Source organism: Colletotrichum fructicola (genome assembly GCF_000319635.2).
Source record: "Colletotrichum fructicola Nara gc5 chromosome Unknown KSG_Nara_v1_contig03, whole genome shotgun sequence".
Classification (NCBI taxonomy): domain Eukaryota; kingdom Fungi; phylum Ascomycota; class Sordariomycetes; order Glomerellales; family Glomerellaceae; genus Colletotrichum; species Colletotrichum fructicola.
In genome coordinates, this window is record NW_027094053.1 from 690,088 (window position 1) to 710,844 (window position 20,757).

At 52.4% G+C, this 20,757-nt stretch overlaps 8 protein-coding genes across 8 annotated transcripts; 6 read left to right on the top strand and 2 right to left on the bottom strand.

Annotated features, from left to right (window-relative positions):
- Nucleotides 1–211: 211 nt before the first annotated feature.
- On the bottom strand, nt 212–2,076 carry P450-1-6 (Cytochrome P450 monooygenase 1; the record flags this gene model as incomplete). Its single annotated transcript, XM_032030430.1, has 5 exons — nt 212–636; nt 772–1,365; nt 1,421–1,489; nt 1,539–1,638; nt 1,687–2,076. The coding sequence occupies 5 exons, from the start codon at nt 2,074–2,076 to the stop codon at nt 212–214; spliced, it is 1,578 nt and encodes a 525-aa protein (XP_031893577.1).
- A 533-nt stretch (nt 2,077–2,609) lies between these two features.
- On the top strand, nt 2,610–3,830 carry CGGC5_v004967 (uncharacterized protein; the record flags this gene model as incomplete). Its single annotated transcript, XM_066151371.1, has 4 exons — nt 2,610–2,904; nt 2,957–3,240; nt 3,286–3,471; nt 3,528–3,830. The coding sequence occupies 4 exons, from the start codon at nt 2,610–2,612 to the stop codon at nt 3,828–3,830; spliced, it is 1,068 nt and encodes a 355-aa protein (XP_066009077.1).
- Nucleotides 3,831–4,214: 384 nt separating this feature from the next.
- gloL-1 (Highly reducing polyketide synthase gloL) lies at nt 4,215–10,317 on the bottom strand (the record flags this gene model as incomplete). Its single annotated transcript, XM_032030452.1, has 5 exons — nt 4,215–5,063; nt 5,119–8,862; nt 8,914–9,150; nt 9,202–9,715; nt 9,770–10,317. The coding sequence occupies 5 exons, from the start codon at nt 10,315–10,317 to the stop codon at nt 4,215–4,217; spliced, it is 5,892 nt and encodes a 1,963-aa protein (XP_031893579.1).
- A 648-nt stretch (nt 10,318–10,965) lies between these two features.
- On the top strand, nt 10,966–12,140 carry TOXD-1 (Protein TOXD; the record flags this gene model as incomplete). Its single annotated transcript, XM_032030463.1, has 3 exons — nt 10,966–11,255; nt 11,306–11,435; nt 11,487–12,140. 3 exons carry the CDS (start codon nt 10,966–10,968, stop codon nt 12,138–12,140), a joined length of 1,074 nt encoding a protein of 357 aa, XP_031893578.1.
- Nucleotides 12,141–12,615: 475 nt separating this feature from the next.
- Nucleotides 12,616–13,839, top strand: sor2 (Non-reducing polyketide synthase sor2; the record flags this gene model as incomplete). The annotated part of the gene is made up of 1 exon (XM_032030474.1): nt 12,616–13,839. One exon carries the CDS (start codon nt 12,616–12,618, stop codon nt 13,837–13,839), a length of 1,224 nt encoding a protein of 407 aa, XP_031893581.1.
- Nucleotides 13,840–14,916: 1,077 nt separating this feature from the next.
- prlG-0 (MFS transporter prlG) lies at nt 14,917–16,649 on the top strand (the record flags this gene model as incomplete). Its single annotated transcript, XM_032030485.1, has 6 exons — nt 14,917–15,095; nt 15,152–15,259; nt 15,332–15,662; nt 15,721–15,969; nt 16,021–16,350; nt 16,401–16,649. 6 exons carry the CDS (start codon nt 14,917–14,919, stop codon nt 16,647–16,649), a joined length of 1,446 nt encoding a protein of 481 aa, XP_031893580.1.
- A 1,616-nt stretch (nt 16,650–18,265) lies between these two features.
- On the top strand, nt 18,266–19,015 carry CGGC5_v004972 (uncharacterized protein; the record flags this gene model as incomplete). The annotated part of the gene is made up of 1 exon (XM_032030496.1): nt 18,266–19,015. One exon carries the CDS (start codon nt 18,266–18,268, stop codon nt 19,013–19,015), a length of 750 nt encoding a protein of 249 aa, XP_031893583.1.
- An 892-nt stretch (nt 19,016–19,907) lies between these two features.
- On the top strand, nt 19,908–20,744 carry ent1-1 (Epsin-1; the record flags this gene model as incomplete). The annotated part of the gene is made up of 1 exon (XM_032030507.1): nt 19,908–20,744. The coding sequence occupies one exon, from the start codon at nt 19,908–19,910 to the stop codon at nt 20,742–20,744; it is 837 nt and encodes a 278-aa protein (XP_031893582.1).
- Between the last annotated feature and the right edge of the window lie 13 nt (nt 20,745–20,757).

The following is a 20,757-nucleotide window of genomic DNA, read 5'->3' on the forward strand; positions in this document are numbered from 1 at the left end:
TAGTATGTTACCACGGCCAAGACGGGCCAAGCCGACACTAATCACTCGTAGGTGCAACTGCAAGTTCGTTTACACTTTGAAATACTCCAAGTGAGGAATAGTCCTGTTTCTACACCCTGCGTTATAATCCTACTGAAACCCCCTGCGCCCCCCCTTAAACAATCCCAACTATGGCAGCAAACAACGTTCAAGCCATGTGGACCGCAGAAGTTTAAAAGTGCACCTCCTCCTTCCTGCGCCTGACAAGCACCTTGACAAAGGGATTGGCCAGCATCGAGAACCCAAATTCCATGGGGTTCGTGTTGCTGTTCTCGGCCAACTTTATGTCATACTTGAGCAGCAAATGGCACATGACTAGCTTTACTGTGTTGGCGCCGAAGAAGCGGCCGGGGCAGGCGTGAATGCCCAAACCGAACCCGAGATGTTCAGGCGAAGTGCTGACCAGCTGAGCCGTCTTCTCGCCCTGCTCCGAAGCTTCCCGCATGCGCAGGAAGCGGTACCCATCGAAATCTCGGGGGTTTTGATAGATCTCCGGATCCCACATTTTCTCGGCTGAAACGGCGATTCCAGACTCCTTAGGGAGGAGAGTGCCGTCCTGCAGGCGCACCTCTGACATGACTCGTCGACCTAGACCAACTGCGAGATCATTAGCAAAACACTAATCCAGTCAAGCTCCGAAAACATCTGCCCAGTTCGTCGGGAAATGGAAACGCCAGTTTGGAAATGCCCGAACCTGTCAAGCAAAGGATGAGATGATGACGACGAACTTACCAGCTGCAACAGGCTTCAAGCGCAAGGTTTCCTTCAGAACGCTATCGAGTAGCTTCATGCTGTAGAGAGTCGTGGGCTTCCAGCCGCCATCCCCAAGGACTGAGCGAATTTCGTTTCGAAGGGGCTCGAACATGTCGGGGTTTTTGCAGAGGTCCATGATACTCTGCGACATGAGGTCGTTGCTAGTCAGGATCGCAGAAACGGACAGACCCAGCTGCTGAGCAGCGGGGTCGTATTCGACGCCCATCTTCTTCGCAGCCGACTCATACCAGTCCAGAGCGTCGTGGAATTCGAGGCTGGGATCAGCTGTCTTCTGCGCTCGTCGCTTCTCCAGGACGGGGGCAATAGTCGCACGTGCCTCGTTCATCATGACACGGACGGTCTGGCACTCGGGGAGGAACCAGTGGATAAACTTGTACATGAACACTGGCCACCGGCGGAGAACCTTTGCGGCATTGGTGGCGGTGTTCGTGTAGTTGACAGTGATCTTCAGCCAATCTGGGTTGCGGCACAGCTCCGGGCCAAGGAAGATGACGGATGAAACACGGGCCACAATGCGAATGAGAACATCGCCGAGCAGGACCTCATGCCATTCTGTGGTTGTGTCAATTACATGTCTTGCAAGTAATCTCCGGATACCGATGCATACCTTCGTTATCAGTCAAGATGTCTCTCAAAGCCGCATCGGCCTCGTCGGACAATGGTTTGTTAAGCTTGGCTGCCACAGTTCAGCAATTGATTATCATGACGGTACCAGACCGACTCACAGATTCCGGCTGGCGTCAGGTTCCACTTGATAACGTTGTGCAAGATCTCCGTTCCCAGAGCGATGTATGGCTCAAAGCCGGGAATTCCAGCTTGCCAGTACTAATAGCGCATTAGTAATGCGCTTGTGAGGAGACAATGGTGACTGACCTGCAACAGGAACTTTGTAGAGTCGAAGCGTTGGTCATTTCGAACCTCTGGCATCACGCTCGGGTTCAAAATGATTACTCCACCACCAAGGCCGGTGTTGACTCTGAACGGCTTGTTCCCATATTGCTCCTTGCCCCGTGCCAACATCGCGCGGCCCGCTCGCAAATACTCATTTTTGCTTCCGTTGATGATGGGAAATGCAGACAGCTTGTTCTTGCGGAACGACACTGCCATGACAGAGGCAACAAGAATAATGGCCATCAAGTACGGAACATATCCGTTGGCCTCGATTGAGCCTGGCAGCCCGAACGGCCCCAAGTCGACCCATGACGGCTTTGGTGGGCTCAAAGTCGTATGAGTGTTGACATTAGCGTTGAATTGGTTAGACATTCTCGCTTGTTGTTGATGAGATCGCAATGCTGAAACATACAAAACGAGCGTGGTCGTTGATGCTCAGCAACAGCAATTGTGAACCTGCGAGCCAGACTCAAAGCTCTTCAGACACTGTCAGTCCACTAATTGCCAATGGGCCGGGGGACAGCTTGAATCGGCTCCGATCCTCTGCCATCCGGTCTACCCCGGATCCACTTCCGAATAGCGAGTATGCGGACCAAAACCATAGGTAGACACGCATGGCAGACGACTCGGTCCGAGCGACACGGAGCCGGGGCAGCATGCTACGTTGGCCAATGCATTACCGAGGAGCGGCGTTTCAAACCACCTCCTCTGTTTCCGAAAGCTTATGCTTGCTTCCCCTCATGCCCCGCGAGTTTCTCTATTCTTCTGACCGGAGCGGGAAAAACGGCTCGCCCTTGGAACTGGGCAGGGCGACTTTAGACCCAGCTCTGGGCGCGCGGATGAGGGGACATCGTTTCCTGCCAAAGCACCTGCACAATCGTCCGTCCCATGCATCCCCTCCAAAAATGGACAAAGGCTTGAGTCGCTCATTCTTGGAGCGCCACAAGCCTTCGTTGCTGGTACTGGCCTCACAGATTTCGGCGGCAGCTCTGAATGGCTTGGCCAAGCTCCTAGAGACTGGCGATGAACCCATCCACCCATTCCAAGTCCTCTTCGTTCGTTTCTTCATTACCGGCATCGGCGCCACAATCGTCCTATGGCGGACCCAGGCACCCAGCTTTCCATGGGGTCTACCGGAGTTGAGGCCGCTGCTGGCCTTGAGAGCAGCGGCTGGTGTCTTTGGTGCTTTCGGATTTTACTGTAAGGTCCAATGCAGCTTGGCGTGTGAATGAGTCCTTATTGACAAGACCAGTCTCTATCATGTACCTCAAGCTCAGTGAAGCCACTGCGCTCAACTTCCTTGGTCCTCTTATTGCTATGATCCTCATAAGATACTTGGACTTTGGCACCTTTGAAGTAGTCGATAGAATTGGCGCCCTCGTCGCGCTTGTTGGCGTCATTCTCGTCGTTCAACCTGATGGCCTATTCGACCATAAAGCAGCCATCTTGAGCGCTGCCCAGACAGTCACCGGGGGAGACACGAAGGGTCGTATGATGGGCTTCGGTTTTGGTCTACTAAGCGTCTGTGGAGGAGCAGTGAGTATTTTGCCCATGGAGACAAGGCCTTCGCTGATTCCGCAGGTCGCACTGACAGCAATCCGATCAATCGGCCCACGGGCGCATCCGCTCTTCAGCGTGAACTACTTCGCGTGGACCGTTGTCTCACTCACATCCATCTCATTCATCCTCATGAAGAGCATTCATCTCACGAGAGACCCCATCGCCTGGCTGAAATTGACGCCACTTGGTGTCTTTGGTTTCACGATGGTGAGTGCTTTGACCCCCTCATCACGTGCATCACAGCATACTGAAACGCGAACCAGGAGTACCTTCTAACGGCAGGGATCGCGAATGATTCTTCGTCTGCTGCGACGATAATGATCTACTCGCAGGTATTGTGGGCGCTGTTGCTTGACTGGGTTATCTGGCGCGCGAGCGTGAATCTGTTGGCAATGATTGGGATTGCGAGCGTGGTGACGAGTTTGTTTGTGGTTACATCTGCAAAAGAGTGGCAATGGTTTCGAAAGACTAGGTACCAGGCCGTGGAGCAGAGTGTGTCTGAAGAAGACGAAGAGTCTGATGAAGAGCTTGTAGAGATGCCACCCAATAGCTCCTCGGTGGTATGAGGGGCACGTTCACGATAGAGGAGCGACGCTTCATGAAATCCTATAGAGAATAAAATGATCACGAAAAGGCCCATACAGAACAATATATGTAGCATGCATCCAAGCACCAACTTATTTCCCTAGATTATTAACGTACTTGTGCGGTAGGGGACAAAGACGAGCAATGTGGTTGTCAAGCCCCTTCAGGCGCATAATGCAAAAGACCACAAAAACAATTGAGAAACATATACGGAGAATATCAGTTGAAATAAAGTGTGTCTCATATGAATGCTGCTAGGTACTCTATGAAATGTGTCTGCAACGAATGAAAAGATCATCGCCTAACTCCTACGCCCCCGAACTCCTTAGCACCCGAACAGTAATTATCAATGTTTCAATCTATGTTTATGCCGATGCAATCAACTCTTCAATAATCTTCTCCGACAAATGCATCAACGAGGTGCACTGAGTGACCTCCATCGAGGTCATGCCAATGTGGAACTGGTTGTGGATCCAGTCAACCAGCTCAATAGAGATGATGGAGTCGAGGCCAATTGAAGTTAGGTTCTCAGTAAGAGGGAAGTCCTCAACTGGTCTCAGCATCAGATGACTCAAGGTCGCGCTGATGAAGCGAGCCAAGGTGGTCACGGTGGCGCTGTCGCGCAGCGTGGTGGGATCAGACCTGGCCAGAGAGATGAACGTCTCCGCCTCGTCACTCTCCTTGGCCTCGCCAGCGACAGCGGCCTTGGACTTGTGGAAGTAGTGAGACTGCGCGAAGCGAACATCCCTCTTCCAGTTGACGCGGTTGGAGGGATCCGACAACGGCTTCTCAGACAAACCGCCCAGGCAGAAACTGCTGTACGGGCCTCCGCTGGAGTTGCCGATGGCGATGGCGGCTGAGTCGAGAACATCTTGCTCCTTGAGGAAGAAGAAGCCGCCATTCTTGAAGCCCTCGTAGAGGTCATCGCGCTCGAGTAGGTAGCCAACGTCGCCGACGACTCCGAGGTCGATGATGGAGGCGGGGAGACCCAGGTTGTGGCGGTACTCGACAAAGGCATCCAGGTAGGTGTTGGCCGCGCTGTAGTTGGCTTGGCCGTAGTATCCCGTGTGACCACCTCCAGAGCCGAAGATGACGAAGAAGTCCAGAGGGACTTGGGCGTCCACCAGAGCTTGATGGACGTTCCAGGTTCCGCGGACACGAGGGTCAACAACACCACTCCACTCCTCGTAGGTCATCTCCGCAGTGGAGTTGTCCTGCAGTAATGTTAGATCATGTATGTGGGAATGATGAGACGAAGATGTGACTTACCTTGAGAATCAGCGAAAGTTGAAGCACTCCAGCAACGGGCTTAGGAGCCTCGTTGATGGCCTTGAGGACATCCTCCGCATTGCTGACATCACCCGACACGGTCTTGATGACAGCGCCAGGGTAGCTCTCCAGCTCCTTGACGAAGGGCTCGTTCTGAGCGCTAGCAGCGGATCGGGAAAGGAAGACCAAGTTGCGAGCACCGTGCTCGAGCAACCAGGTAGCAACTGATCGACCCAGACCTCCAAAGCCTCCGACGAGGAGGTAGGAAGCGTCGTCGCGGAACATGGGGGAATCCTTGGTCTCGGGAAGAGACTTGCTGACAGCAGGCTCTGAGAAGCCGAACCAGTACATGCGAGGGATGTGCACCTTGCCGTTCAGAATAGCATAGTCGTAGTCGGCATCCAGGTCACCGCCCTTGCGCCTCTTGGGAAGGCTCTGGCAGATCTTGTAGATAGCCTTGGCGAAGTTGCTTCCAGCAATAGAGAGGTCATCGGCTTCGACGAGGGTGATGTCCGCCTTGTTCTCCATGCGGACGGTTCTGGCGGTACCCTGGATCATGGCCGGGCGGGCATCCTTGCAGACGCCATGAACAGAGGGCAGAACCCAGACGAGAGAGCCCTTCAGGTTGCAGAGACTGTCCATGAATGGTCGGAAAGACTCGGAGTTGAGGTCGTAAACGGTTGTGCTGTCCACGTCCAGGAGTGAAATCGTGAAGGAGCTCTCTGAGGGGACGGTCTTGTCGTTGCAGATGTGAACCTTGAAGCCCTGTCCCTCGAAGTAGGTCTGAACATCCTTCGCAAGCTTGCTTCCCTGGGTGGTATCCTGAGCGAGAATGGTGATCTTGGTGTTCTGGTCGAGGTCGGCAGATTTAGTGGGCTCAGCAAGGATCAGGCCAGAGCTGGTCTGGGAGTGAAACTTGTAGCCAAGGCTCTGCAGGCGCTGCTTGATCTTCTCCTCGTCAGTCTGAGCGTCGGAGTTGCCGCCAAAGTTGTACACAAGGAGTCTGCCGCCAACTGTTTGAAGGCCATTCAACTCGGTCAAGTCGTCCAGCAGGTAGCGGTCATCAGACAGCAAAGTGGCCAAAGGTAGGAGGACCACGTCGGCAGCATTGCAAAGCGAGAGCTGCTCCATGTCTACGACAGACACCTCATTGCCCTCCACCTCATTCAGAGCCTCTGTCACCTGTTCGACCTCTTCTTCAGAGGTACAGACGTAGGTGTAGTCAGAGTACAGGCGCTTGTGCTCTGAGGGGTGGGCAGCTTCAAGGGCAATGCGAGTGACGTGAGTTGCTCCGCAGCCAATTTCAATGATCCTGGCGTCGGGAATCTTGAATGATAGAAGACCGACCAGGTCGCGTAGCTCTTGAGTGGCGTCGGTGGTCTCTAACTCGTTGACAGAGTCAACCATGGTAATATCCTGCTTCCACTCGAAGGTAGAACCGAGCAAGACCTCCTCACGCTTGGCGACTGGGAGCTCGGAGTACGACAGACCCTCCAAGTAGACAGTCGGGCGACCTTCCTCAGTGTAGATGACAGCATTGGCGGTCATGCCTTCGGCACCGTCCTTGATGCTACCGTACGCTCTCATGCGAAGGTCCTGGTCACCCAAAACACCCAGACGGGAGATGAACGTCGGCAGGAGAATGCTGTCAAGGCGTCTCTTCTGTCCATGAGTCTGTGCAACGAGGTTGATCTGAAGCATTTGATCCAAGAGGGTCGGATGAGCCGCATAGTGCGTGGTGTCTTCAAAGTCGTAGACAGTCGCGGTAGCCTCTCTAGTGGTGGTGCTGGCAGTGATCTGGTCAAGGCCTTGGAACGCAGTCTGCCAGTCAATACCAACAGCCTTGACAGCCTTGTACCATCCCTCAGCATCGATCTCACGCGCAAACTCCTGCTCGGCCTGGGCACTTGTGATGGAGGTCTTCTCAGCCTCCGCACCGGAGCGGATGAATCCGGAGCAGTGGGTGACCCAGTGATGGCCGTCGCAAGACATGATCTTGAAGTTGTACCACTGTCCCTCGGCGCTGGGTTTGTCCTCGGGGATCATACGGGTGTACAACTCCATCTTCTTCTCCTTGGGAACTGTCATACCGGTAGTGATGGACATGTCTCGAATGGTGTAGGAGTCCTGGCCGTTAGCGACCTGGCGCATGGCCTCTCCAGCCATAGCCATGTAGCCAGCACCTGGGAAGACGATCTGCCCATTGACAATGTGGTCCATCAGCCAAGGTACCTCCTTGAGGTCCAGCATGTTGCGCCAAGCAGGCTCAATGTCGTTGCCCTCAAGGACTCTGGCTCCGAGAAGGACGTGGCGGGTGTGCTTCCTCTGCTTGTATCGAGACGCGTTCTTGGGCTCTTCAAAGTAAGACACATCGTGAAGCCAAGGGTAGTTGGGCAAATCGGTCAGAACTCGGCCCTTGGGGATGATGGTCGACATATCAACTGGTGTGCCCTGAACGAAGAGCTCACCAGCGAGGCGAAGCATGGAGATGTTGGTATCCTCAGCTCTGCGGAGGGTCGAGATGTACTCGCAGGCGGCCTCGGGAATGCTGCGGAGAATCTCGTTCATCGGTCTTTGAAGAGCAGGGTGGGGACCGACCTCAATGAAGAGGTTGTTGCTGTTGCTTCTCATGAGGGTGCGAAGCGCCGTGTTGAACAAGACAGGCTGGACAAAGTTGCGGCGCCAGTAGTTGGCGCCAAACTCGTCTCCCTTCATTTCCAGACCAGTGACACTGGAGAAGTGAGGGACTGTGGGAGCCTTGGCATCAGCGAGGTATGGCTTGAGAAGGTCCTCGTAAGGTCCAGCCAGGGGCTCAATCCATGGAGAGTGGAAGGCAGTCTCGAGATTGAGCACCTTAGCCTTGATGTCAGGGTGACGACGGGTGATCTGGTCGATGCAGTGCTGAATGCAGACTGGGTCACCGGACAGAGTCGTGTTCAGCTGACTGTTCTCACATCCAACAACGACGCCGGGAATGAGGAACGGCTCGACTTCCTTGGGGCCGAGACTAACAGCAGCCATGGTACCAGGAGGCACAGTGCCGTTGACCAAAAGCCATCCACGGAAGTAGGCGACTGCCAGAGCAGCTTCGGCGGAGATACTGCCGGCAGCGTAGGCGGCAGCAGCCTCTCCGCCAGAGTGACCGGTGACTGCATCAGGCTTGATGTTCAGACTGGCAAGGACATCGGTGAGAGCAATCTGGACAGCAGTGGCGCATGGGTGAGAGTAGCCGCGCTGGCCGACTCTGCTGGAACCATCATCGATGGACAGCTCCTTCTCGAGTGTCCAGTCGGGGCGGTGAGCTTCGGGGAGAGATTGAAGCCATGTATCCAGCTTGCGAATTGACGCACGGAAGACATCGTTGCTCTCGATGAGAGCCTTGCCCATGCCGGCCCAGTGGACACCCTGGCCAGTGAAGACTAGAACAGTTCGTCGAGCGACAGTGGGCTTGCGCTTGAAGCTGCTGGGCTCGAATGCACCGTTCTCATCGGCGATGGCATACGCGCGACAGCTCAGATGCTCACGGTGGCGGCTGAGAGTGTAGGCGAGATCATCCAGATCGGATGTCTTCTTCTCGAGATACTCCTTGTGCTGGTCCACTTGCTTCTCCAGAGAGGTCTGGTGGGCGGCGGAGAAGAGGAGCAAGCGTTGACCAGGAGCACGTACACTCACGCCAGAGTCGGAACTGACAGAACTGGCATCATCTTGCAGTTTCAGCCAGCCCTCATAAGACTCCAAGATAACCTATGGAAGGTTAGAGCGCAAAGAGAGTGACATTACTTGGGTCATACTTACGTGAGCGTTGGAGCCAGCAACACCAAAAGAGTTAACGCTGATGCGCTCGTCGCGATCGGCTGGCCAAGCCGTGGGCTCAGTCGGGACTGAAAGCTTGGCCTCCTCCCAGGGAATTCTGGGGTTCGGGTTCTCCATGTAAATGTTGGGAGGAATGACCCGGTTTTCAAGAGCCAGGATAGCCTTGATGACACTGGTAAGACCAGCAGCACCTTCGGAGTGTCCAACATTGGGTTTGACCTATGTGAATTAGCGAATGAACACAGGTCTCGGATATCGAGATCAACTTACAGCTCCGATCAATACACCGTCGTGATCCTTCCAAATGCGAGCAACAGCGGCCACCTCAAGAGGGTCGCCGGTGGGTGTACCGGTGCCGTGGCACTCAAAGAAAGCCGTCTTGTTAAACGGCAAGCCGGCCTTTTCGTATGTCTTTCTAATTAGTGCTTCTTGGAGATATGTGTTGGGACTCATGATTCCGTTGGACCGGCCATCGTTATTAGTTCCGCTCGCGCGGAGGATTGCACGGACGGGGTTGCCGTCCCTAATAGCGTCGCTTAATCTTTTGACGTAAACTGCGTTGACTGCTTCGCCGCGACCGTAGCCGTCAGCGAGCAGGTCAAATGTCTTGCACTTGCCGCTCGGAGAGAGGACACCCGTCTCAGTGAAGACGATGGATGTGATGACAGAGGTGATGAGGTTGCAGCCAAGGGCCATCGCAGACTTGCAGGCGCCGCTCTGGACTGCTTCCGCTGCCAAATGCAGGGCCACCATGGAAGATGAGCAGCCAGTCTTGACAAGCATACTGGTTCATGTTAGACAATGTTCATCGGGTATCAGAAACAGGGCTTAGACTTACCTGGGACCTGTCCAGCCATATTCGTAAGACACGCGATTAGGCTGGAGGAAGTCGAGATATCCTGAACCACGGTACAGACCAGACGCATGAGGGTCCATGGACAAATCATCTTGCCAATCTGAGGAGAAATTGCCAACGTAGCACCCAATCTCTCCGCCGCGCCAGTTGGTCTCACCCGCATTGTCCAGACATTCTCTTGTGATCTCTAGCAGCTGACGCTGCATAGGATCCATGCGCTCAATCTCCTTCTCACCACACGTGAAGTACGAGGCATCGAACTTGGTGAGATCATTGTCAGCCTGGCTGAACATGTAGGCCTCCTTGTTCTGAACGGTTCCCCATTTCGCGACAGGGCTGTAGAAGCCCTCGCTGTTCCACCTCTCTTTGGGAATTGGAATGAGACCGCTCCGCTTGTTCATCATCAGATCCCAAAAGTCCTCGGTGTTGCGGACACCGCCGGGCAGCCTGACGGCCATGCCCACAATGGCGATGGGATCTGAGGCGTCCATCTCGGACGACGGCGTCGTGATGCCCGACTTGGGTGACATCGTCCAATGTTGTCAATATGAATGAGTGATAAGATTCCGCAACGCCTTAGAAGTTGAAGTCAAAATGTGTGATGGTATCGTGAGGTTTAAAGGCGTATCCTGCGTGAGTAGCGAGTTACTTCGACGCTAGAAAGAGCTTCTTAATACAAGAGACGAACAAGATGCTGACGATAGTGCATTCGGTCTAATGCGTCATTCTACAACATCACCCGATTCGTCCAGACCGACGATTGCGAAAGTCAGATACCCAATTCCGAAAAGTCACAAAGAATTGTTTCTTCTGATTGGCCGTCTGATTGGCGTTGTTCGTGAGGTGCTCGTGGCCTGGCCCCTGCACAAAGCGCGGTCCGAAGAACGGATGGCACACTCACGTCAATTCCGGGGACGGTGGGCCACTCCGATTGCTCAGGTACAGACGTATGGGTGCTAGGAACAGGCTGTACTCACAATCGAAATTACTGTTGTCACTGGGATTGGAATGCTTCTCGAAGATCATGTTGACTCTGGCATTGCAGGTAACTTGACGTTATTTCCCATCATCACCAGGTCTACCATACTTCATTCACTTGTTGTGGCTCAATCGCGTTTATCACTTTTTGAAACTTCATCAACTTTATCAGGTCTTGTAGCTTCCAGTCAACAAAAGTCATGTCGTCGAACCTTCCCAGCGAGATGAAGGCCATCATGATCAAGGGCCGTGGCGAGGCCGCAATCACCACGGCGCCTTTGCCGAAATTGAGGGATGGATACATCATGGTGAAAACCACAGCGGTTGCCATAAACCCGTCAGACTGGAAGCACATCGACTTCATGTGGGTGGGAAACCCCACAGGCACACGTCCGGGACTCGAGTACTCCGGCGTGGTCGTCGAAGTGGGCAATGGTGTGGATAAGGACTTCAAAGTCGGTGACAGGGTCTTCGGCATTGTCAACGGATCGTGAGTAATAATGATTCCGTACATGAGACAGCCTGCTAACATGTTTGAAGAAACGTGAGGCAGAAGGAAGACGGCGCATTTGCCGAATACCTCATCGCCAAAGCCAGCCTTCAGTTGAAGATCCCAGATCATGTGGATGACACCGAAGCTGCCGCAATTACCTCAGGTCTCGTCGCAGTGGTAAGTGCGCCTGCAGGAAATGTCACGGAACGTTGCTCATTTGTGATGTAGGGCCAAGGACTATACCAGTCCCTTGAACTTCCTCTGCCCACCAAGCCGTCGCCTGAGCCCATTCCGCTCCTGATCTACGGCGGCAGCACAGCATCCGGCATCATGGGCATCCAATTCGCAAAGATGTCTAACTGCACTGTCGTGGTCACATGCTCACCAAAGAACTTCGACTACGTCAAGTCCTTCGGAGCCGACTTTTGCGTCGACTACAGAGCGGAAGACTGCTCCGAACAGATCAAGGCACTCACCAAGGGAAGACTGAGGCATGCATGGGATTGCATCGCAACAGCTCAATCCGCCCGCATCTGTGCAGCTGCAATGTCAATCCGGGGTGGTCACTACAGCAGTCTGTTGTACTTGGTGCCTTCAATTGTCAAGAAGATCAACCCCAAAGTGAATTGCTCAACAACTCTGGGGTACACAATTTTAGGTGAGACGATTGAGAAGGAAACGGTTGTCGAGCCGAGGCCTGAGGACCATGAGTTTGGAAAGATGTTTTGGGCCGTTAGTGACAAGTTGCTTCAAGAGGATAAGTTTCGCCCGGTGAGACAAATCGTCAATCAAGGCGGTTCAGGGCTGGAAGGCGTGTTGCATGGAATCAAATACTTGAAGCAAGGCAACGTTAGTGCAGGAAAGTTGGTGTACACTATTTAAGCTTAGATAGACTCATGAATCGAGCTGTTCATTTACTATATCCGAGAGTGTTTTTGATTGCGCTCATCACTGCATACAACGAGGATATTTCAATCGCCAGTCTTCCATTGAAAGTTCTTTGAAGACAATCAGGCACTGGCATCACCACAATCCCTGGGGAGCTCGTGGTGACACGAGGGGTGGTGGACCACCGAACGCATGACTCAAACCCCGGCCACCTTCCCAAAATCGCTGTGAATTTTCATGATTCGCTTCGAGATTCGTCCTTTCCGAGCGGACCGTCGCACCGGAGTCAAAAATGACCCACTTCGATCACTGTGAACTGCCTGTCTCTTTCCGGTGGCTCAACTGAGGCTCCATGATCTGGGGGAAACCTGCAGGAATAGCGGACGCGTTCTCATATTGTGGACTTTCGTACTCAGGTCGGCCTTGATTCCGCGGCGGCAAACACACGTCTCTGCAACCAGCTGTTACCATGTCAGCAACGAAAGTATCAACAACCCTGCCTACCCCAGCCACAGAGGCATCTGAGGGCAAGCTCACGACTGGTGATGAGCCACAGTTCGTGGTGCCCTACGCCACAGCGCTTTCATCTTTCCAAGAAACAAAGTCAAACACCGACAACATCGTTACGGAAGCCGGATTCGCGGGATACTACGAAAATGTTCACGAACGTCAGAAAAAGCTGATTGTACTCCTGATCATCAAAGCATTTCAAAAACTACGATGTGACGTTGGAAGGACGAAACCAGGACAGAAGCTACGGCCAATCAAGTCTGTTGCCAACGTCCAGAAGCAACTGGAGTTCTGTTATGAGTCGCTCATAGACGCCGGTCTCATCCGTAAAGAAGGTGACCAATACGTTCGAACAGACACGCCAATCCCAGCTGGCAACGAGAAAGAGGCCCTTCAGGCGATATTGAACGACTATCCAACATACACGTCACTTAATAAACTTGTGGCACATGCAGGCAACGATCTTGCAGAAATCTACGCTGGCCGTACAGATGGCGTGAGATCGATTTTCGGCTCGCCAGAAGGCCGAGAGTATCTCGAAGACATCTACGGAGCCGCCCATCCCAGCAAAGCCTTTCACAAGCTTATGGAAGACTTCATGACCCGTTTCACGAAGAACATTGATGTGCAGTCCGGGGCCCAACTGAAGATCCTCGAGCTCGGTGCTGGCACTGGCGGCACGACAAAATGGCTCGCGCCGCTGCTCGCCAAGTCAGGCGTACCGGTAGAGTACACATTCACGGATCTTGCCGGCGGTTTCACTGCCCAAGCCGCGCGGAAGTTTCAAGAATATCCATTCATGACCTTCCGGACGCAAGATATCGAGAAACCGCCGCCCGCGGAGTTAATTGGGACTCAACACATCGTAATTGCGGTAAATGCCGTTCATGCCACTCCCGATATGGTCAAGTCACTCCGCAACACGCGACAATTCCTTCGTCCGGATGGGTTTGCGGTCGTGATGGAGGTGCAGGAACGGCTATGTTGGGCAGACTTTGTGTTCGGCCTATTCGAAGGCTGGTGGCTATTCAAAGACGGCCGGACACATGCGACGGCGGATGAGATGGTGTGGAAAGATTCGTTCAAGGCTGCTGGTTTTGGCCATGTTGACTGGACTGGGGGTAATTTGAGAGACTCGGGTCTTCAAAGGGTGTTTTTGGCTACCGCATCAGACAGCCCATGATTCTCTGTGCCTCCTGCGCTAGATCAAGACTCAATTACTACAAGGCCTTCTAAGTTTACTGTACAACATGAACATGGTTATTGTAGCTTTCAGTGCTGTGCATAACATCGCTTTGGGACACAGAAGACCGATCTGGATCACTACTACGTACAATAGGAAACGTTCTCTGTCAGGCAGTTTCAGGTCTTCGTTCAGACGGAAGTTTTGCTTAAGTCCCCGTGTGGGGCACGCCCCTGCTTGAGTTGTTACTCTCCGGAGAGCACGTGTGTTAAACCCATATTACTACGAGGGTAGTTACGCAAACTTCTTCGCTGGCGGAGAACCAAGATAAACTCGGTCTGAGTCTGACGCAAGCCAGAGTTGATGATTTAATCGATTGGCTTTGCGCCGTTGGCTGTCCAGAAGATGTCAGAGTTTGTTCAATCGCTGTCAATCAACCCCCACAAAGCTGCAGTTTCCCCTCTCTGGTGTGGGTGGTGGAGACTTGGGATGATCGAACTCAGTCTCCTCTTACATTCATCTTAACCGAGAGTATCGGAAGACATGGACCGGGCAACACGTATGAAGTTGAGAGTTTGCAACAATATGTCTAAAGTTTCTTCTCTCCCTAAGCGAAGGTTGCCGCAATAGCCGATATGATCTGCACATTTACGTCCCATAGATGCTACGTACGTAAAGAGTTTTGGAACGTCTGACTGGCGGCTAAATCGCAAACCTTGCTGCATTCCTAGCAGTCCTAGGGTATCCTGACTATGCCGACTTCGTTCAATATTCATCCTGGTTGGCGCCTCGGGGAAGAAGTGCCAGCTGATGGTCGGGCGCGATTCCCTTGTGGTTAGGCGAAGGATACTCCCGCAGCTACCTCCGTGCGGATCTCGAATTTGCATCGCAGCCTCCAGATCAGTGTTTGTGTGTCAGTACTTTCAACCAGAAAGCGAAAGATCCCGCCTGTGCTAGGTCACAACTGGGTCATTTGCATATCGAACGTGTTCGGCAAGTTGTGATCTTGTCTTGCATTCGTTCACTCCCGGCCTTTTGGGGAGATTCTTGGGGCAGCAACTCTCATTGATACTCAAGATGTTCCGCGAAAAGGTTCGCAAGAAGCGCGCCGTAGAGGTCAACATTGAGCTACAGGACGAGCAAGGAAATGTCGTCGTTGATTGGGACGGGGAAGATGACAAGAGCAAACCTATCAACTGGCCCGCATTGGACAAGTTCATCAATGTCGGTCTTGTCAGTATTCTTACGTTCATAGCGTAAGAGTCACAGCCCTTGAAATCATGTCACGATGCTATCACTCACAGCGACATAGGTCCGTGGCGTCTGCGATGTGTGCTCCCGGTGTTCCAGACATGATGGCAGAGTTCCACAGCGACAGTCAGATTTTATCATCATTCATAGTATCCATTTTCATCTTAGGGTACGCCGTGGGCCCAATGTGAGTTTGATCAAAGTGCTATGCATCATTTGTACGTGTCTCACATGACGCCAGAATGTTTGCACCTCTGTCCGAGGTATACGGAAGAGCCGTCTTGTATCATATATCCAACGTCACGTTCACTCTCTTCAGCATCTTAAGTGCGATATCACCAAACCTGGCGGCGCTCATTATCTTTCGCTTTCTCTCTGGCGCGTCGGGCGCAGCTCCGCTAGCCATCGGCGGTGGAACCATCGCAGACCTCATCCGACCGGAGCGTCGTGGAGTGGTTGTGTCCGTCTACTTTGTTGGGCCCATGCTTGGTCCGGCCATTGGCCCCGTGGCTGCTGGATACATCACTCAAGGCCTGGGATGGAGATGGATCTTTTGGTTGACAGCCATTCCGGTATGTCGCAATTCAGCTGCTCTCGTTCGATCCGTGTAGTTAACATGATGGGCACTAGTCCGGCGCGTTCACGGTCATATCCTTCTTCGGGCTACGTGAGACATATCCTCCGCGACTTTTACAAAAGAAAGCCGCTGCTCTCCAGAAACAACATCCGGAGCTCAATTTCGTCGTCCCTGGCCAGATGACAGCTGCACCAGTCTCAACTTTGCTCCTTAATGCGCTAGTCCGCCCCCTAAAGATGTTCTTTTTCAGTCCTATTGTTCTCCTTTTATCTACCATTCTCGCGCTAGCATACGGATACACTGTAAGTCACAAAACCCCAGCTAGATGGTTCAACTTTCTCACCAAATATTAGTATATCCTTCTCACCACGTTTACGAACGTCTTCACTTCAGAGTATGGCTTTACAACCGGAACCGTCGGCCTAGTTTACCTTGGGTTGGGGGTTGGCTTCAGTATAGGCGCCATCAGCAACGGAATATTCAATGATCGCATGGCCAACCTTCGGACCAAGAAAAACAATGGAAATCGCATGCCAGAGTATCGCCTGCCACTGATGGCACGGTCTATTCTACTTACTCCCGTGGGGCTCTTCTTCTACGGGTGGACGGCTCAGTACCACTTACACTGGATATTGCCCATAATAGGGTCGGCCATCCTTGGTGTCGGACTTATTTTAGTAATGGTATGTCCAAAAACCACCATACTGTTTCTAAGTTTCTCACTCAAACGCAGATGCCCCTGCATACGTACCTTATTGATGCGTTTACCAAGTTTGCCGCGTCAGCAATTGCAGCAGCAACCATCTTCAGATGTATTGTCGGCACATTTTTACCTCTGGCAGGCGAACCTCTGTTTGATCATCTGGGTCTCGGATGGGGTAGTAGCCTCCTAGGGTTCATTGCACTGCTATTTTGTCCGGTGCCTCTCTTATTACAGAGATACGGAGAAGAAGTGCGCACACGCTTCCCGGTGAAGCTGTAGATACTTGCATGCCTGTACTTTTAGAAGCAACCGTACAATACGCAAATTACTATGCCAAGTACAATGAAAATATTCAAATTATCTGTGTACTCTGAAAACGAACAATATGGAATTGGGGTGTAGTTCAGATTTCCGTGTTGTGATAGAAGCATGTGCGCATCGATCTACCACGTTTTCGCCCGTGCAATCGTTCTGTCCTCCGCGATAGCTACACAAGGTGTGTACTCAATATCAAGATGAGAGTTGATCGTAAAAGGGTCATCCGTGTGCATGTTTATCAATACATGATCCGCGCAATGAACAGAATGATTCCAGTTCACTGAATAACCCGGCACCGTTGTCCCCCATCGAGCTGCACTACTAAGAATTTTCCAGGTTGCAACGCAGTGCCAACGATGTAAATCCATAGAAACCCATTTGATGTCCTGCGTTCCCTTTCTCACGTCTGGGATGGATATTTGGCTCGTCGCATTCTGATCTTCAAAGAATTCCCACGGCCACACATGTTCGAACTCATCTATGAGCTCAGGGGACGAGCAAGCTTGTGGCATCCAATGCAGGAGAACATCGTCGTAAATACAGCCTGCAGCTATGGCTTTCTCCGGAGTGTCTCCGCACTGAGCGGATGGTGCCCAGGCGCGGAATTGTTGGCCATCGTCGATGACTGTCCACTCCGGTACTGAGACAGAGTTGTCTGTTGGGAAATGCCAATGAGACATGATGAGATCAACAAGAAATCCTGCGAGAACTCCTGCATAAACGTAGAATACGCCTTCGGAGATCTTCCTCCATGGCCGACGTCGCGCGTTGCGGTCAACTGCTTGTTGTGCTGCCAGTTCCTCAAGTATCTCGTCGTCGTGGCTACTACCCCTTGAGGATAGAAGTCGCTCTTCCGACCCTTCGTCTGTGTGGTGAGATTTGGGGGACATTGCTATGGTTGTGATGAAGATAAATCAAGCAAGGCGAGAAGGTGTGGCAGTCGCCCTCGGATTCGACATGCGTGATAGCATGCTCTCTAAGTCTAGAGAGTTGAACATGGATCGCTCATTCGGAGAGAGAATCCCATACACCGATACACACACCGTCCCCGCGCGGGCTCGCTCTCGATACTTCCTAAGTTGATTGATCACCATAACCTTGTAGTCTGAGCGCGAGGGGCATGTACTCGAATTAGCTCCCGCGGCGGGAAGCTTAACCAAGAAAGCTTGTCACATAACCGCTTATATCCCGAGTCCCATGATCCTTGTTGCATGTTGTCGCTCTGGCCACAATGCAACCCCGCAACGACTTCGAAGATTCTCATGATAGATTATTTTCTCCTCATATGGCTGACATCATCGTTAGCAATAGACTACAATACACTAGAGTTTGAGAGTCGGGATCCCACACCGAGGCTATGTCTATTACAAGTGTAGATGCGAGAGCGTTGGGCTCTGAGTGCGTCGTGCGGTGGGAAGGTTCGCTGTAGGTGTTTTAGTCGAGGGGAAGACTGGCGCTTAGTTTCATTCTACAAGGATTACATTAACTTGCTCATTGCTTTCGTTATCCTTCTCGCTGCTGATACTATCTACGCGACTATGGCTTCTGTCCTTTCTTTCTGTTGAAAGCACCATAGCATGGCCAACCGTAACGACATTCCCAGCCCGATGATGCCTCGGAGCACCGCCCTCCCGCTGTGCGTCAAGGTACTTCTCTTTCTCATAGGGTCCGCAACCTTTGTTCTCATCAGCCTCATTCTGGCAGCTGATCCATCAGCCCACATCGAGGACGTCACCCTTGGACATACCAAGGGTCTGGGCCTTGTGACCGGTCTCATGGCAGACAAATGGCCCTGCGGCAGAGACAGCTCCACGGCGAAATCTCGAGGATGCAAGTTTGAATCCTACACGGCTACATGGCAACCCCCTAACTGTTTCGACGCCGCCCTGGATGCGGACTTTCGTGCCGCCAAACCATGGATCTTCTTCACGGATCGCAATGCGACCACGCAGCTGTCATGGACTGACGTGGAAACGGGAACGAGTGCACAGGCCTGGACGACGTGGGAGTTCCATCTCTACTCTTGCGCATTCATCTGGAAAAAAGAGGTGAAAATTGTCCACGGGCTTGTGTCTGGAACCATCGACTACCACCAGTGCCTCGACCACGCACTGATGCAGGACTATGCGAGACCGAAGGAACACGTCAGCATGCCTTATTGGCCGCGATTCACCTCTTGCAGGCCACCAAGCGATATATCGGTTCACCAGTTTGACCTCAGGCCAGGGGCCAAGAAAGGGTCTGATCAAGGCGGGAAGCTTGCTGATGTCCATGAGCATTCGCATCTCCATGGGTCCAACAAGGAGTTCGATCACAGGGGCTGGTAATATGCAGCATGTGGAATCATTGTAGGAGAATAGTTTCTTCATCAGGAAGTTAGGGCGCGATCTCAGTACCAGGTGTATGTGCTAGGTAGGGTGTGAACTATTATTAAGTTGCAGGTTCACAACATTTTCCTAAATAGGCATAATTCGTTAGGTCGTATGATGCCCAAGACTCGAGTCAATCGTGCCGTGCTGGAGTATGGGGTGGTGACTGGTGATCAGCTACTATTACGAAGAAACCAATAGTTTACCGAGACAAGTAGACACATGATTATGAGCCTCAGCTTCACGTCCACCGTGCCGAAACCGAAATTGTATTGTCCACTCACCATTCGCTTTGTAAACGAAGCAACTCTGATGTGTTTGGAAACATACCTTCCGCGGGAGTTTAATTCAAGCCGTAAAGCATCCCACCTGCCCCGATTTTGACTTCCGTCATCCCACACGCCAAAATTAGGTTCCAGTATGCGGATGTAGGCAGTCTCCCCGGCGTCTAGATAATCTACGTGCGTTCGATAGTTCTGTGCCATATTGAACGGAACCAAGCAAAAGGCCTCGTTTGTACGACAAGTGTGTAACATGCTTGTTGAAGTTACGATGCTACGGGAACTTCGAAATACACCGACTCTACCATGCGGGTTTAACCTTAGTAAAATATCGGTAAGCTCCGGTGAAGGTGACCAATACATTACTGCGGAATCACTAATGGCATGTCTATTGACGTAGCAGACTTGTAGTTCGGCAAATATAGTTGACGAGGTACCAGATGCCGACAGCATATATGAACACATGTGGTCGAACCCATCTACGCAAATGTGCCTGTCAGATCAGTGCTATCAACACACGCAAGAACAATACATCAAATTGAAACCCATCAATCTCTTCACCGCACAACATGAGAGTCTCAACCATCATCTCCATCGCCAGCTTGGTGGCTGCCTCCTTCGGTGCTCCAGCGATCCAGCGAGACGAAAAGCGTGGTTTTGTGACGGATGACCTTGGTGTGTCTACGCCTTTCCCCGGAACTCCAAGCATGCAAGGCGGCCCAGTACTGATATATGAGTCAGATCCCCGATCTTTTGTCACTGAGGATAAGAGGAGCTTTATGACGGAGCCCGAGAAGCGGGGATTCGTAACCGAGGACAAGCGAAGCTTTGTCACCGAGCCCGAGAAACGATCTTTCATTACCGAACCACACAAGAGAAGCTTTGTAACTGAGAAGAGAAGCTTTGTAACCGAGCCAGAGAAGCGCAGCTTTGTTACCGACAAGAGGGGCTTCGTGACGGAGCCCGAGAAGAGAGGCTTTGTCACTGAGGACAAGCGGAGCTTCGTTACGGAGCCTGAGAAGAGGGGGTTCGTGACGGAGGAAAAGCGCTCCTTTGTCACTGAGCCGGAGAAAAGGGGCTTTGTGACTGAAGAGAAGCGGTCCTTCGTTACAGAGCCAGAGAAGAGAGGATTCGTGACGGAGGAAAAGCGGGGGTTTGTGACTGAGCCGGAAAAGAGATCGTTCGTCACGGAGCGTGGCTTCGTCACTGAGCCGGAGAAGAGGTCCTTCATTACTGAGAAGAGGGGGTTTGTTACTGAACCCGAGAAGAGGGGCTTTGTCACCGAAGACAAGCGTAGCTTCGTTACGGAGCCCGAGAAGAGGGGCTTTGTGACCGAGGACAAGCGATCTTTCGTCACCGATGACATGGAGAAACGTGGCTTGATGACTGAGGAAGACATGGACTAAAGGCCTGACATTT